Below are 15,557 nucleotides of genomic sequence, written 5' to 3'. Positions count from 1 at the left end.
GGTAGCAATGCTGTATACAACGATAACAGGGTGGAAAGCTACAGCTTATCACTAACGTATTTTTATTGCAATCGACTTATCGATAATGATTGATAGCATATAAACTCGTTATTGTAAGCGAAGACATGAATTTTTTCGATATATCCATATTTTTAATCGACGCTATCGAGTTGCGATAGATTAACATTTCATACTTCTCTATAGTCTAACTAGCAATATTATAATATAGCTACCCATAGCTTATGTTGTTAATTAATGTATCAATATTGGCTTTATATAGCGATATTACCAGCTTAAAAATTTTAATACCAATATGGTGAATACTTAGCAGTACCATATACGGAACTTTTCCGTTTATCGATATTGTGTATGTATATTACGGTACCGATATCGATAGCAAAATGCAAAGCTAATCGAAAGTTTGCTATAGATGAATATATATTTATGAATGGAATATAATAATATGATTGATATATCGATTGATATATCGGATTTGAATAAATCGATATCGAAATTGAATATTGTGCGTTAAACAACTGTAATCTAAAGTCCCCAATATGCTAACAATCGCTCTTTTGTTTATTCTAATTGCTCTTTCTACCTAATTAGAGATATCGATAAGGGGGTATCGCTTTAATAGTTGCCCCTCTTTCCTCAATTGGAACTCCTCTTCTATCTACCATGTCGAGCTGAACTACTGGGAAAAAACTATGCAGTTGGTATAGGAAATAATTATATATTTATGTATGTTAAAAAATGGAATTTCAAATTTAGTTTGCCAAAAGTTCTACTGTAAAAAACCATAATAAAAATAAGAAATGAAAATAACAGAACAGAAAGAGGACAACATTTAGATATTATGATAATCAAATGGGCAATCTTTAATCTAAGAATGTAAAGAATAAATTGGGCAAATGCAAACGTTTAGTTTGTAGGGTAAATTAGGTAGTAGTTTTATAGGAACCAATTATTATTATTATTATATAAATGGACATCAATATATCAATCAATATATGTATATAAATATATATATGTATATGTATGTATGTATGTATGTATATGTGAATGCGTCATATACCTATATATATGCATACATATATATATGTACATATGTATATACGTTTAGAAAAATTGTTATACATAGTTAAAAATACACCAAATAGCACAAATCGTATACTAAATGAGTTTTGTTGTTGTTGTTGTTGTTGTTCTTGTTCTTTCCTAAAGGGAATCGCATAGTATGTCTAGTTCCTTCTTTATAGCCCGAATATATATGCATATATATATATATATATATATATATTTGAGCACATGTGTGTATTTCTGTGTTGTATCGCAACGCATACGATAGAAAGATGATAATCATCGCTTACGTTTCACAAACAAGTAAAAGAAAGGCGTACAAGAAAACCCAAAAGAAAAGAGAAAAACAAATAAGAACCCACAACACGGAAAACAGAAAGAACAAAAGTGAAATAGAGAAAAGGGAAAAGTGTAACCGATACACAGTTCGTTGGAAAGTATTGAAAGAACGTCATAGAAGGACACGCATTAGCGATGGCATTTCATTATAAAACTGATGAGCAACGAGAGCGAGAGAGTGAGAGATATACTGTATGTAGGTAGAGTGAAGAGAGCGGGCTTGGGAGAGGATATGAGCCCCAGTAGCATTTGCCACGTCATGGGGGCTTAGCCAAAGGTCGTAGGCCAAAAAACAAAACCGAATAACGGAATGAAAACAAGATAAAAAAAAAAAGAAAATAAAAAGAAAAAAAAAGACAGCAATAAGCAAAAATGCCAACAAAAACAAAAACAGATAAACAACAAAAATGTAAACGACACAAGTAACGGGAAAGCAAAATCGAATAGTGAGTGGGCAAGTTGAAGGAGTCGCAGTCGCTGGCAAAAACAAATACGCCCACGCAGCACAAAAAGGAATAAAAATATATAACGGTTAAACGGCTGCGGCCAGCGCTAAAGCTCTGTGGCTATGGCTGCCGCTGTCGCTGTCGCTGTCGCTGTCACTGCCGCTGTCGCTGTGAAAGTTGCGGCTTATTTATGAATTATATTTATGCACAGCCAAGCTCCAGCAACAACAACAACACGCGGACAGCAGGCAGCGACAACAACAGCAGGCAGCAAGCATAGCACGTGTCGCAAAACTCCCGTTCGCTAATGCATACATACATACGTATGTATGTATGCATGTATGTACATATGTAAGTCTCTGTGTATGCGCTCGTCCATTACAAATAATTCAAGTCACATTCGGTTACACTGATTAACAGAAGATTTCGGTTTCTCTTCAATTGAATTCAATTTGATTTTGCCATTATATAATTTGTTTTTATGTTTCTTGTTTTGGTAGTAGTAGTAGTAGTAGTAGTAGCAATTGTTGTTGTAGTTGTATGTAAATATATATAGTAAATATATGTAGTTACTTGTTATGCATACGATATACGATTTCTAGAGCAATGCAGGCGTTAGTTCAATCCATATTGGAAGCTTAATAAATACAATGTACGAGTAAAGAGTTAGACTCTCTTACGGCTGTACTAAATACAAATACAACACAACACGACACACAATACACATCACACACACACACACGCACACATATACATACAACACACACACCTGCACAATAGCCTAAAAAATTAATCAAAAATATATATGTAATACACAGACTTAAGTTAAAAGAATGAAAAAGTAAAAAGTTAAACTAAAGTTTTTTTTTGTTTTATTAATATTATTATTATTCGGGTAGATGGTCACACTGAGAAGTGCAAAGCAAGCAAAAACTCGCAATTATCAATTATCGTCAGAGTACTTAGTGATGGGCTAATTGAGTGCAACGTTGCTATCGAAATGAAGTGTTATCGATATTGTATACGACAGCAGGAGAGATAGAGAGAAAGAGAGATACAGCAGACAGAGAGAGACAGTTCGAGAGAGACAGAATTGTGTGTATTTTTTGTTTTGATTGAGTTTGTTAAAGCTAAGCATACGAAGTAGATATATAAATATTAGCAAAAGTAACATGATTAAATACTACGCAAGGCAATAAAAAAAAAAAAGATTTTATAAGATATGATTAAAGGTAAATATAACTAATTTAGCTAAATGGACTACAAATTGAACACGAGCAGAGAATCTTAAGGATTTTTTTTATTTGTTCGTTCGCCTTTCGTTTCAGTCGACTGCAGCTACACTTAAAAGGTCGCAAGAGCGAGCGGGACAGCTATCGTTTTTAATACCTACTAATTCACGCACGCACGCACACGCACACGCACACGCACACAAACAGCAAATGCAATCGCCAATGGAATATCATTCAAAATAAAAACCAGAGAGCGCGAGACAGAGGGAGCGACAGAGATAGAGAGAGAGAGAGAGAGAGGGAGAGATGGGACAATTCGCATCAGCTGGAATTATGTATAAATGTAAATAAAATTGAGCTGCATGCAGAAATTATATTTCAGCACGTGATATGAACACAGTCGCTCATTGTGTATGTGTGTGTGTGTGTGTGTGTGTGTGTGAATGGCGGTGGATTGTATTGAGACAGAGAAAGAGAGACACACTCACACACACACACACATACTCAGACGCTTGAGCATGCACAGCTGCAAAAGTTAACGAAAGAAGATACAAAACACGTATTGGTTGATGGGTGCAGCTGCTCGCTGTGTGTGTGTGTGTGTGTGTGTCGGTGTGTGCGTGCTGTGCTTAAGCCCCATTCTGAATGCAAGTTGCAAAAAATAAACTTTTGAGCAATTCATTTTGCTCCATAAAGATACAGTTACAAAGTACTTTGGGATTTTTTGTTTTTTGTTTTTCTGATTCTTTTGCTTTTCATATAAAGTTTGCTCTGGCGCAGAGGGCGGGGTCTCTCGCAAATAAAAGTTAAACTCTATGGAAAAATCTCTGATTTCGTAAACCTCATGGCTGGAATAGTATGTGCGTTATTTATTTAAGTTTTCTTATTTGATTGGAAAGTTAAAGCACATACAGTTATGTACATAAATATGGCATAAAGGTAGGCATATATATACACATACACACATATATACATACACACACACACCCACACACACTCACACCCATACACACACACACACACACACATGCTTACACATACATATATACATATGTATATATGCATGTATGCATGTATATATATGTATAGCTATGTCAAAGTATTAGTGGCATACATTAAATCGGGCTTCCAAAAAAGAAAATAAAATAAAATGAAGTCAAAATTAAAAAAAATTAAATAAAAAATTAATCGAAAAAAAATGAAAAACAATCCAAATACGTGAAAGTTGAGTAAAAAATCGAAATGAACTCAAAGTTCAAACAACGGAAACAACATTTGTAAATAACTACGTAAATATAATAACTATTCAAAAACATGTTCATTTTTAAATACTGTTATTCTTTTCGTTTTCTTTTTTTTTATAATCAAATAATATTTGTATATTCATATATGGTTAATTGCATTACCTTTCGCACTGCCGCAGCGTCCACGATGCGATGATCCACAGGGAGACCATAAAGACCAATAGAACCGTTCCCGGGCATATTGTCATTAGTGTTTTTAAAACAAATCTAGTTTAGCAAGGAAACGAGAAACGAAGTATATATTGGATATATATAATATTTATAGTATTTCATTATAAATTCATTTCACTTTCATTAAGTAGAGAACTCTCGATCTTGACTTTAAGAACAAAAAAAGGGAGAGAGAGAGGAAGAAAGCAGTGGGACAACTTGCAAAAATATATAAAAAGTAAAGAGTTTAAGAAAAAAACTTGTTTTCCATCTCATTTCACTCATTATATTCTTCTTCCGGTAATCAGTGAACAAATGTGGAAGCAAAGGTAATGGTAAAATCAGCTTAACATCTAATTTAACTAAAATTTCACTTTGTTCATTTAATACCTCTCGCTGCATAGATCTGGAACTAATTGGAATTGATGGGGATTGGAATTGGAATCGGAATTGCGATTGCGATTTCCATTGTGAATGCGTGTGGACTTACCTTGTGTTAAAATTAATCCTATTGAGAGCGCCGATGCTCCGTGATGATGCGTCTGTGAATAGCTTTGAATGTAGCAGCATGACACGGCAGATTAAATATAATCGAAGGAACATAGGTAGTGATAAAGCTACGTCGTAGGGCACCATTTCGGTGCCAATTGTTTTATTTTTATTGGCCAATTTCGTCGTCCACTGGAAATAGTATTCGCCAGGAATTGGATGTATAGCGCATATAAAAAGTTCTAACCCTATTTGACTAATTCGTTGCCATGTCATTGCGATCCTCCAATCGTCGGCGCAGTTATCTATCATGAATAACTGCAATGCGCACAGACACACACACACAGACACACACACACACATACGCATGTACACACAGTTACACAGATTTAGATATAGACACATATATATACATATAAAATATATATATATATTTGGAGTTTCATTTCAGGAGTTGAATTTTATTTTTATTTCGTTTATTTTTTTCCGTTTGGCGCAGCAGCAAACACAAAGAGAATGAAACAGAGAGAGAGAGAGAGAGAGAAAGGGAGAGAGAGAGAGAAAACAGAAATTAATTATTAATTATAATTGGAATTTTATTGATTTGTTTATTTGCGACTAAACAAAATGAAAAAACACCCAAAAATACGAGCAATGAATTAATTGACAAATTACAACGTCTATGAGGTGTACATGTATTAGGTATAGAGGTATGTCTAAGTATGGCTAAGTGTGTGCGATAGAGAGAGAGATAGAGAGAGAGAGAGAGACTGTGTGTGTGTGTGTGCGTGTGCGTGTGCGAGTGTATTGGTGTGCTAGTGTGCGTGTCGTGCAGTTTGTTGCATTGCAAGCGATGGGGGCGTTGTGGGCGATACCTAGGCTGGACTTGTATGGACATCTAGCACTGTAATCGATAACTGTAACGATAATAAAAGCATTTGCAAGACCTAACTAATGATAGGTGTAACAGATGTGAGTGTGTGTGTGCGTGTGATTGTTATCGCTAACGATATCGATAGCTTTCGCAAGTGCTGCTACCTACTATAATTGATATGTTATCGATAACGATAACGCACACAATAGGGTGCGTTAAGCCTGATAGCTACCAATTCGTTTTATCTATAACGATATATACAATATTGATAACGTATGAATCGCTAGCTGTTTGTTATCAATGGCGATACCGATAACAAAAGGTCGTTAAAGCTGTTAGGTGCCAGATTTCATATTCGCTAATTCGATAAAGATGAAGATAATAAAACGAGCTATCCACTTGTTGTTCATAATGACTGCGAAAATTGCTACCTGATTATTCATAATAATAACGATAGTTGCTACCTGATTGTGAGCGCTTACGATAACGATATCGTTTGCAATGGCTTGTAAAATCTTTTAGCTACTATGTGAATTATATTGGGAATCAAACATAGTAAAGCTGCTAACGAGCTAGTCGATTATAATTGATATCAAATACTTCGATAATGTTATCGATAAACGTGCTAGCTGCTAGTTATCGATGACGTGCCGTTGTTTGTTAGCTCCAGTGTCATAGTAGGGCTTGCATTAACATGTGGTTGCATATCGATAACGATAACGATAACAATAGCTGCTGCTGCTTCGATCTACTGTTGATGCATCTATCGGTAGTTGCCTACGTGTGCTTAGCTAACATAAGTCACTAACCAGGTGCATGGGAGTGTGAGTGTGTGTGAGTGTGTGTGTGTGTGTGTGCATGTGTGTGCGTGTGTGTGTGCAAAGTACTTACTGCTCAAAGGTAGGCGACGTGCGTGTTCTCGTGCTGTTAGCACATTATTATTATTATTATTATTATTATTATTATGATTTTCTTTTTAATTTGGTTGCTTTGATTTTCTGTTACCTTTTTCTTGCTTTTTTAATAAGCTCACATCAATTTTGAATTAACTTAATTCGCCCCTGATGAGAGTCTCTTGATTTAATTAAATCGATTGCAACTGCACTCGAGCTCTTGAGCTAAGCCAAATCGTTTTCCTCATTATTATACATATTTCTCTACCCCATCCTCTCTGCGCTCGTGCTCACCCTCTTTCTCTTAAGTGAGCAATCGATTGGGTCAAGTGCTTGGCAGCCAATACGCAAATAGTTGTGCTGCAGCCCACTCGTCCTGCGAGCGTTAACTAATTTAGTTGGCTTGCCTAGCGCCAAAGTGGCTTAAGGCGTTCAAGTGGCTCGCCTGCGCGAGTGTGACCAGACTTGCAAAAGACTAATTTAATTGAGCCCTTCAGAATTTTAACCCCCATCAGCGTTGCTATGCTGCGGAATGCCAAGCTGAAGGACCTTTGGTAGACTACGGAATATTCAACTTAAGCACTTTGGTACATTGTAATGCTCCATGAAAATTTTGGTGCATTGCAGAAACTTAAACTTGAGCAATTTTGGTACTAGAGTCTTTAGTATAGCATCGAGTATTATCATCTTCTCAACATAAAAACAGTTGGTACAATGAAGAATTTAAAGTAGAAGAATCTCAGTGAGTATGTAAACCTTTACACATAGGAATATTTGGTACAGTATAGAGTTCGGAGCCTCAAAAACCTAAGGTACAATGTCCTTTGGAGCAATTTAGAATCTCATCAAAAGAGAACTCGAGGCAAATCAATCTTTGATACAATCCGTAATTCTAAGCTTCAGAATTCAGAATTCAATTCCAAAATACCTTCACTACATTGCAGAAACTCAAGATGAAGAATCTTTACAACAAACCACAATTCCAAGCTAGAAAACCTTTGATACAATAGAGAATCCAAAACCTTTGGTACATAGATATTGATAAACATTTGAGCCCTCGGTACATGTAATCACATACACAGTTCAATCGAGTTTATCAGAGTAATATATCCAGATCGAGGCTAACTATGATATTCTATAACTATAGATTAGCTCAAAGATTAATTATTTCAGAATGGTACAAGACGACTTCATCTAAATATATTCAGATACACTAAGCAGAAGATAAATAATTCGTTGAGCTTCCAATTGTTTCGGCAATAAATATAGATGTATATAGACTTATGCTATATACATAGTATTTATTGATTTTCTATATATCGTATATATCACATTAGGGACACATACAATATACATGGAGATAGAGCTGGAGATATTGTTAGTTATAATTAACGTACTTATGATAAACGAGCGTGATTCAATCTTGACTGCGATTCGGGTCAGGTAATTTGTTGATTATTTCATTTTCACACGATTTGTGTGTTTGAGGTACATTTTAGGGATCGTATAGAGAGTATATAGTTAACTTAGTTAATCATAGCACAGTGAAGCGGGTCGAACATTTAAAAGCACATTGGAGCATCTAGATATGCATATACACTAGAGTACGCTAGACTAGAATAGACTACACTACACTACACTAGGCTACACTACACTACACTACACTACACTACACACACACACACAGATTGGATAAACAAATCACATGGTGTGAATGTTGCGTGAGAGGCGGGGCTTCGGGGGGTTGTCGGGGATAAAGATTGCTTTGGGGCAAAGGGTAAGAGGCGGCAGCAACAGCTGTTGGTTAGTGGGCGTGGCAAGCCCTTTTGCTGTTGCCATTGAGTTGAGTATGGTATTTGAGTAGTTTGAATTGTTGTTGTTGTTGTTGTTCGAGAGTATTGGCTTGTGGCTTGTGGCTGTGGCTGTGGCTGTAGCTGCGAGCCGTGTGTTACGTAAATACGATTGTTGCGCTAGTTACGATAGCTACGAGTATTGTATTAATATTTTTTGCATATGAGTCATTCGCAAGTTAAGCCGATTAATCGAAAAGAAAACAGCAATTGAGAAGCTATTGAACAGAACTAGATACAATTTTAGGTTAAATATAAAGCCTGACACACACACACACACACACACACACACACACACACACACACACAGAGAGAGACACACACGCACGGCTCTGACAAAGTCCTGTGAATTTTTTTGTGTTTTTTTCTTCTTCTTTCTTCATTTGATTTTTTGGCAAATTGAAGCACCGTTCGAATCTTGGTGATTAAAGAATGGATTTTTGATGCTTTTACCGAATCGACTTAGCAATGAGAATGCTCATATGTTTGTATGTGTTAGTGTAAGTGTCTATGTATATGTATGCATGTGTGTGTGTGTGTGTCTGAGTGTGTGTAATGTTTTCCCCTTTATTGTACATACATACATACATACATACATACATACTATATGCAGTTTTGCAGTTGTGGACTAGCACTACACAAATGGCCCCGCAAATGCGATTGGTGAAACGGTGATTGGTTGATTGCTTCTGGTGCAGAACTAAGCAACGGTTATTTTTATTCTGTTGTTGTTTGTTTTTGTTCTTGTTCGGGTTGTTGTTGTTGTTGTCAGTGCTGCTTGATCAGCTGTATGCCATTGTCTCGAGCCGCCATATTGTCAAGTCATGTGTGCGTGCGCGTGTGACAGAGCTGCAGCTATTGTTGCTTGCTCAGTCGCCGTGGAGCGGCCATTGTCATGTGTTAGAGCGAGCTAGCTTGATATATGCACATAGAGATGTGTAATTTATATCGCTTGCCTGCAGCTTTGTATGAGCAATTATATTATTCGTGTTAAATGAACTAGCAAACGCGATCGAAGCTAATTAAATATGTTTAAATATTGCAACTGAACGATAGTTTCCTCACGCACACGTACACACACATATAGATCCGCTTTTTGTTTTTTTTTTTTTTTTTTTTGTTTTCTTTGCTCAACTAATTGGAAACAGCTTGAAGCGAACTAATTTGAACAACGATATCTGGCATTATAATACCGTATTTGTTATAGCCAAGCATTGAAACGTATTTTCAACTAAACATTTAAGTGGATTTGCTAATAATCCCGGCTATGTCCACTGCGGCTTTAGCATTCGTATTTGGTACATAGCTCATGTATACTTATGCAAGTATTTGGTACATGTACTAGTACGTTAATGGTACATTTACACACATATATATAGTTTCATTATATATGTACCTAAACAAATACTAAGAACAGCTTTGGGTACATGACGGTTCATGTCCATTTATACTAGCTTAAGGTACTAGATACATGTATGTATACAAATACAGGTAGTAGGTCCATGGTGCATGTACGGAAATTCAAGCTTTAGGTACATGGTACATGTGTTCACACAAGCATCGGGTATATTATGTATGAGGTACATGAAGCACACAATATATTCCATACAATGTCAACAAATACAAGTCGCAGGTAAATGGTACATGTATGTATATAATATAGCTGTATGGATGTGGCGTATCGTTGTTGCTGTTGCTGTAGGCTGTTGTTGTTGTAGGCGGTTGTTGTTGTAGTTGTTGTTATTGTTGTCAAGCTACTCTATGTTGAATGTTGTTGTTTATTTTTAATTGATTTTTGGTTTGTTTTGTTTTAGTTTTTTTTTTTTTTTTTTTTTTTTTTTTTTTTTTTTTTTTTTGGTACTGTTAACCATATATAGTATGTATGGGGTACATAACACTATGCATGTAGGAATTACTCACAAATATTTATGATGTATATTATATAAGTATTACTTACTGAATTCTGCAAAGCATAATTGGAAGGTAATTACATATTAAAATTTTTACTTTAAACATCAACATTAAAAAAAATTGTGGAAGGGGGGGAGTTAACATTTATTCGGATTTATATAGTCGATAACAAAGTATGAAGATAACGAAGTATGAGAGACGACTGAAATGTTGAGCTATATGTGCGGACACACATACATATGCATATAAATACATATACACATGTATGCATATATGTATATATGTATATCTGTATGACATATAGAGCTGCTATTGATTAGCTGACTGACTGATTGATTGATTGATTGATATTTGGTCTGTTGCATCGGAGATGATTGAACATTCAATTGATGTATTCTGAAACTGAATCTGAATCATGGACGATATATGTTTTTTTTTTTTATTTTGTTTGGCAAATGATTTGGCTCAGATAGAGGAATGTATATATATAGATCTATATATATATATATATGTACATTGGCTTTATCATAGTTAGATTGAGCGGTGGTTCTTCTTCTTCTTCTTCTTCTTCAACATCATCATCATCATCATCATCGATTTTAGATTATCAATCGAAAAAAGCGAAACACAGGATATCACAGGACTTTCTCATTTAGTCGAAAACGAAACGAATTCTATTTGCTTAATTTTATATATATATATATGTATATGTATGTAATATCGATTTCTCGTCTAGATTTGCTATTTTTTCTCAAGAAGTTTGTATTTGATTATGAATTATCAGTTGATATTATTGGATATACGAGTAAATTGTGTGCAATGTTTTGTGATCGAATGTATTGGAAAAGAAAAAGACATGTTCGAGATGCAATTTGAGATAACTAGAGTTAATAATATATAGATTTATATATATATAAAGATAGATAGATAGATAGATGTTATATAAAATAAGGAATAACAAAACGTTTAAATTGTTCTTTCATGCTCTGGATTTGGGTATTCTATGTCTTATCAATTACCGTTACTCATGCGAACATTTTATTTAGATGTGATTCGATTAAATGTATTTATATATAAACATATATATATAGAGAGAGAAATAGAGTTACAGAGATAATTATAAAACTGAAGGAAAACAAATGCAGGAGTCGAAGGGAATGAATTGGGGTAAGGGATTTCGATTGAGCTGACTGACTGAGCTGAGTGCTGTACATGCAGTTGGACTTCCGATGTGGGTGAATGGATTTAGCTCTCTGATTGAGCTTGATTGACATCTTGATTGGTTGATTGATCTGTAGTGCTGTACATGCAATTGCCCTTACGATGATGAGAAATGAATGGAGCTGAGTTCTCCGATTAAAAGATTGATTGACTGATTGACTGAGTGATTGAGCTGAGTTCTGTACATGCTAATGAAAAGAAATGTACTTTGATCAACTCTCTGATTGAAAGAGTTGAGATTGATTGATTAATTGATTGAGGTGAGTGCTGTACATGCAATTATGGTCTTAAGATGAAGCGAAAAAGATTGACTGATTGATGGATGTGGAATGTATCTTATTTACAATGCATCACAATGATGTTCGATTGATTGATCGATTGATTGATGGATTGTTTCTTTTGCTGTTTGTTCTAGTCAGCTGAGAGCAGCAGCACCTCTAAGAGTCTAGGGATCATAGTTCATAGAACGCACTCTCTATATAGTATACATATATATGCTCTATATATGTGAAATGAACGGAACGGATTTCGATAATTGGATATTAAAAAAAGACATTCAAAAGTATAAAGAAATGTATAAATATATATAGTATATATATATATGGATGCATACACATATGCATAGGCATAGATAAAAACAATTAACAAAGTGTTGCACTTTGTGTTAGGTACAGTTGCGTTCCGTAACGCCAGCTGGCATGCATGCTGGCGTTGGCGATAACGATAACGATAACGAGATTACGATTACGATTACGTTCAATGCAAAGTGCAAGACTCTGTTTTCTTTCTCATTTACGGTTGATTTTTACTTTTGTTGGCATTCTCTTTTAGGGTTTTTTTTTTGTTTTTTGTTTTTGGGGGGTTTTCTTTTTGAGCTACGGGCAAATTACTTTTGAGATTGAAGAAATAACAGACAAAGAACACACAAACTTTACAACAAACAAACTGCAATGAGGTGTGTGGAATAGGGGATAGGGGAAACCCTAGGGGGCCCGGGGCCGTAGCTCTAGAGTTGGACACGATGAGAGGAATTAGAGTTACTTTACGGTATCGGGTTTGGGTTTGGGTTTGGTTTGGAAGGCTTGGGATTTATCATAACAGTGAGCGAGGTTGGGGGCGGGGACAGGCGGGCGGGCGGGCTGGGCTGGGCGGACGGGCGGGCGGGCGGTTAAAACGATGGCAACGTTAAACAATAACGATGACGACCATCAATAAACATCTGGAAGAGAAGATACAATTTGCACTCACTCTCACCTGCACTTCCAAAGCATGGTAAGCTACTATAAGTCCTAAAAGAATCACAGTCGAAACAGATATTAAGGTTTTTAACGCTGTCGAGTAAAACGATGCCTGCAAAAGAGAACGAAATGGAAATGAAAGTTCAAATTGTTAGTTACTTAGGCGAGTCTCGATAGTTAAAAAAAATCGCGATAGATCGAAACAAAAATATATCCCCTTGAAAAAATTCCCTCTCGATAATTCTTAATAGTTTGCATTTCTGTGTTACGACTGCTTATTCTATATACAGTCGAATCTGGGTAATTCAAACTCCGCTAAATCGAAAATCACTATAAATCGAAATAAATTCGATATACTTGATTGAAATTCGTTCTCGAGAGTTCTGAATAGTTTGAATCTCTGTGTAAATCGAAAAAAAAAGGAAAACTGATCTTTCTGTCAGACAACATACGGTAGAATCCCGCTAATTCGTTACGCGAAGGGGCATTACGATAGATTCTATCGTATGTTGTCTGACGAAAATGGGAAACGAAATTTTGAATTATCGGAATTCGGCCGTAATGCCCTTTCCCATTCTACTGCATATTGTCTGAGTGAGAGATTCTATTTAGCAACTCGCTCGTTAATTTTTACTCGTAGCTCTATTGGATATATCAGAAATAGAAACATTTCCTCTATCATCTATCTAGCTATTATCTTCTATTTTTGCACTTCTCCATACTCCCAAACATTGAAGAGTTGCTTTTCCTCTAGGCAATGAGAGTAAATAAACTGATGTCACTTTTATCATGCTCTACGCTTTGCGTAATATATTCCATTAGTGAGTAATTCATTCAACTCTAGTAACCGAATATCGAGTAGCTCTATTAGTATTTCACTTAGTGCTCTACATCACTCTCAATAATTTATTCCACTCGCTAAGTAACACTCGTTTATTCAACAGTTGACAGTTATATCTCTCCCGCTCCCACTCTCCCTCGCTCCCTCGCAATTGTCATGGAATCAATTCAATTTAATTTCATTCGATTGCCAGTTATTATATTCATCACGGCTCATTAGCTGTCGGCTTGCATCGGTAGGCGATTCCATGCGATGCGATGCGATGGGATTCAATGCGATTCGATTCAACTCGATTCGATTCGATTCAATTCGATTCGATTCGATTAGTTATAATTCATCAGTCGTGACAGTCGTCACAGTTGTCAGTTGTCATTAATTAGCACTCACCTTTGTGTAGACGCCGGCACTGCTCAGTTCGTTTTCAATCACCATCACAATGATGCCGAACATGCCCATGACCAGGGCATAATCGCTGATGCGTTTGCGCTTCTCGAACAGTGCTTTTCTCTTGCCCAGGCGATAGCCCACATTCGGTTTGTGTTTGGCCGAGTTTGTGGATGGCTTCCTGGAGGTATTCCCGCCAGTAAGCGCACGTTCTTCCATATACCTGGCAAATGCCACACGAAGAAAAAGAAAAAAACAAAAACACATCGATGTGGATTGCGGAGCGTATACTTAATGCTAATTGATAAACCATGCCACCACATCGTCGTCGTCGTCATCGTCAGCCCCTCGAGTCGAGCAACCAAGCGACTAAAACTACTCGATGGCCAAGACATTGACAGATTTGCAAATGTATCTATCCATACATGAATCTATCTATCCATCCATGTATCTATCTATCTATCTAACTATCTATCTGTCTGTCTGTCTGTCTCTGAGCGCATATGAATGGGCATTGCTTAATAAATCTTCGACTAATGGATGACAGGTTGGCTGCCAGCTCATGAAAATTTGTGTCACATCAATTTGTGTACAAGCAGACACGAAGGAGTAGAGTGAGAGAGAGAGAGCGAGAGAGAGGGAGAACTTGATCGACTGCATAATACCCGTGCTTGTTATAGAGACATTTGAATGCAGCGAAGCCAATATGCTCCACTCACGACTCACGACATGAACGGACATGCATGCATAGTTGCCTAAATGCCAGCTGCATATACTAGGTTCCATTTGGCAAAATCAATTCGACTAGAGCACTATACTAGACTAGCACATACCCTCTACTGAGCAGACAAACCCAACAACATATCGATATATATATACATATGTATATCTTTGTGTGTGCGTGTGTATAAATCTATCTAGTGGAATATCAAATGAATTCACATGAAGTCCAAGGAATGTTACCATATGGCGCCATAGCAAACGAAATTGCATTACAATCAAATTGGTTTGCAATATTATATGGCTATTGATTTTATTCTGAAGGTAAACTTAGGTCATTATGTCTGAAATGGCTGAACATATGAGTGGCTATACGAAACTTGAGTAAAATGGATTTTAGTTGAAATTTCAAATAGAATATATTGAACTACTGTATGTTATCGATAGTTAACGCAGCTTTTGTAAAGCGTTAGATAATATTGTCTGAATGCTTTCGATTTTTTTAAACAATAGCTATAATGTTATAGTAGTATCTTAGAATGGTATAGATAGTTATCGCAGCTTTTGTGAAGCGATAAATAA

At 36.1% G+C, this 15,557-nt stretch overlaps 2 protein-coding genes across 11 annotated transcripts in view; one reads left to right on the top strand and one right to left on the bottom strand.

The window, feature by feature from the left end:
• The window catches only part of SK (small conductance calcium-activated potassium channel), a 94,031-nt gene that overhangs the window by 15,087 nt on the left and 63,387 nt on the right, over positions 1-15,557 (bottom strand). For 6 of the 10 annotated variants that reach the window (XM_089263195.1, XM_089263197.1, XM_089263198.1 and 3 more), the window contains 4 exons: positions 14,259-14,478; positions 13,041-13,142; positions 5,045-5,361; positions 4,507-4,611 (listed from right to left, as the gene is read on the bottom strand). In XM_089263195.1, the coding sequence (XP_089119321.1) occupies positions 4,507-4,611; positions 5,045-5,361; positions 13,041-13,142; positions 14,259-14,478 (744 nt within the window). The remainder of the gene's footprint in view (positions 1-4,506; positions 4,612-5,044; positions 5,362-13,040; positions 13,143-14,258; positions 14,479-15,557) is intronic. The other 4 variants (XM_089263201.1, XM_089263194.1, XM_089263193.1 and 1 more) reach the window with 1 other exon arrangement.
• The window catches only part of NAAT1 (Nutrient Amino Acid Transporter 1), a 60,024-nt gene that overhangs the window by 30,304 nt on the left and 14,163 nt on the right, over positions 1-15,557 (top strand). The gene's annotated exons all lie outside the window — the stretch shown is intronic.

This window comes from Drosophila navojoa, chromosome X (genome assembly GCF_054131105.1).
Source record: "Drosophila navojoa isolate 15081-1374.11 chromosome X, UAZ_NAV_1.0, whole genome shotgun sequence".
NCBI lineage: Eukaryota > Metazoa > Arthropoda > Insecta > Diptera > Drosophilidae > Drosophila > Drosophila navojoa.
The sequence above is the reverse complement of the archived record's forward strand: the minus strand, read 5'-3'. Positions and strand labels throughout refer to the sequence as shown.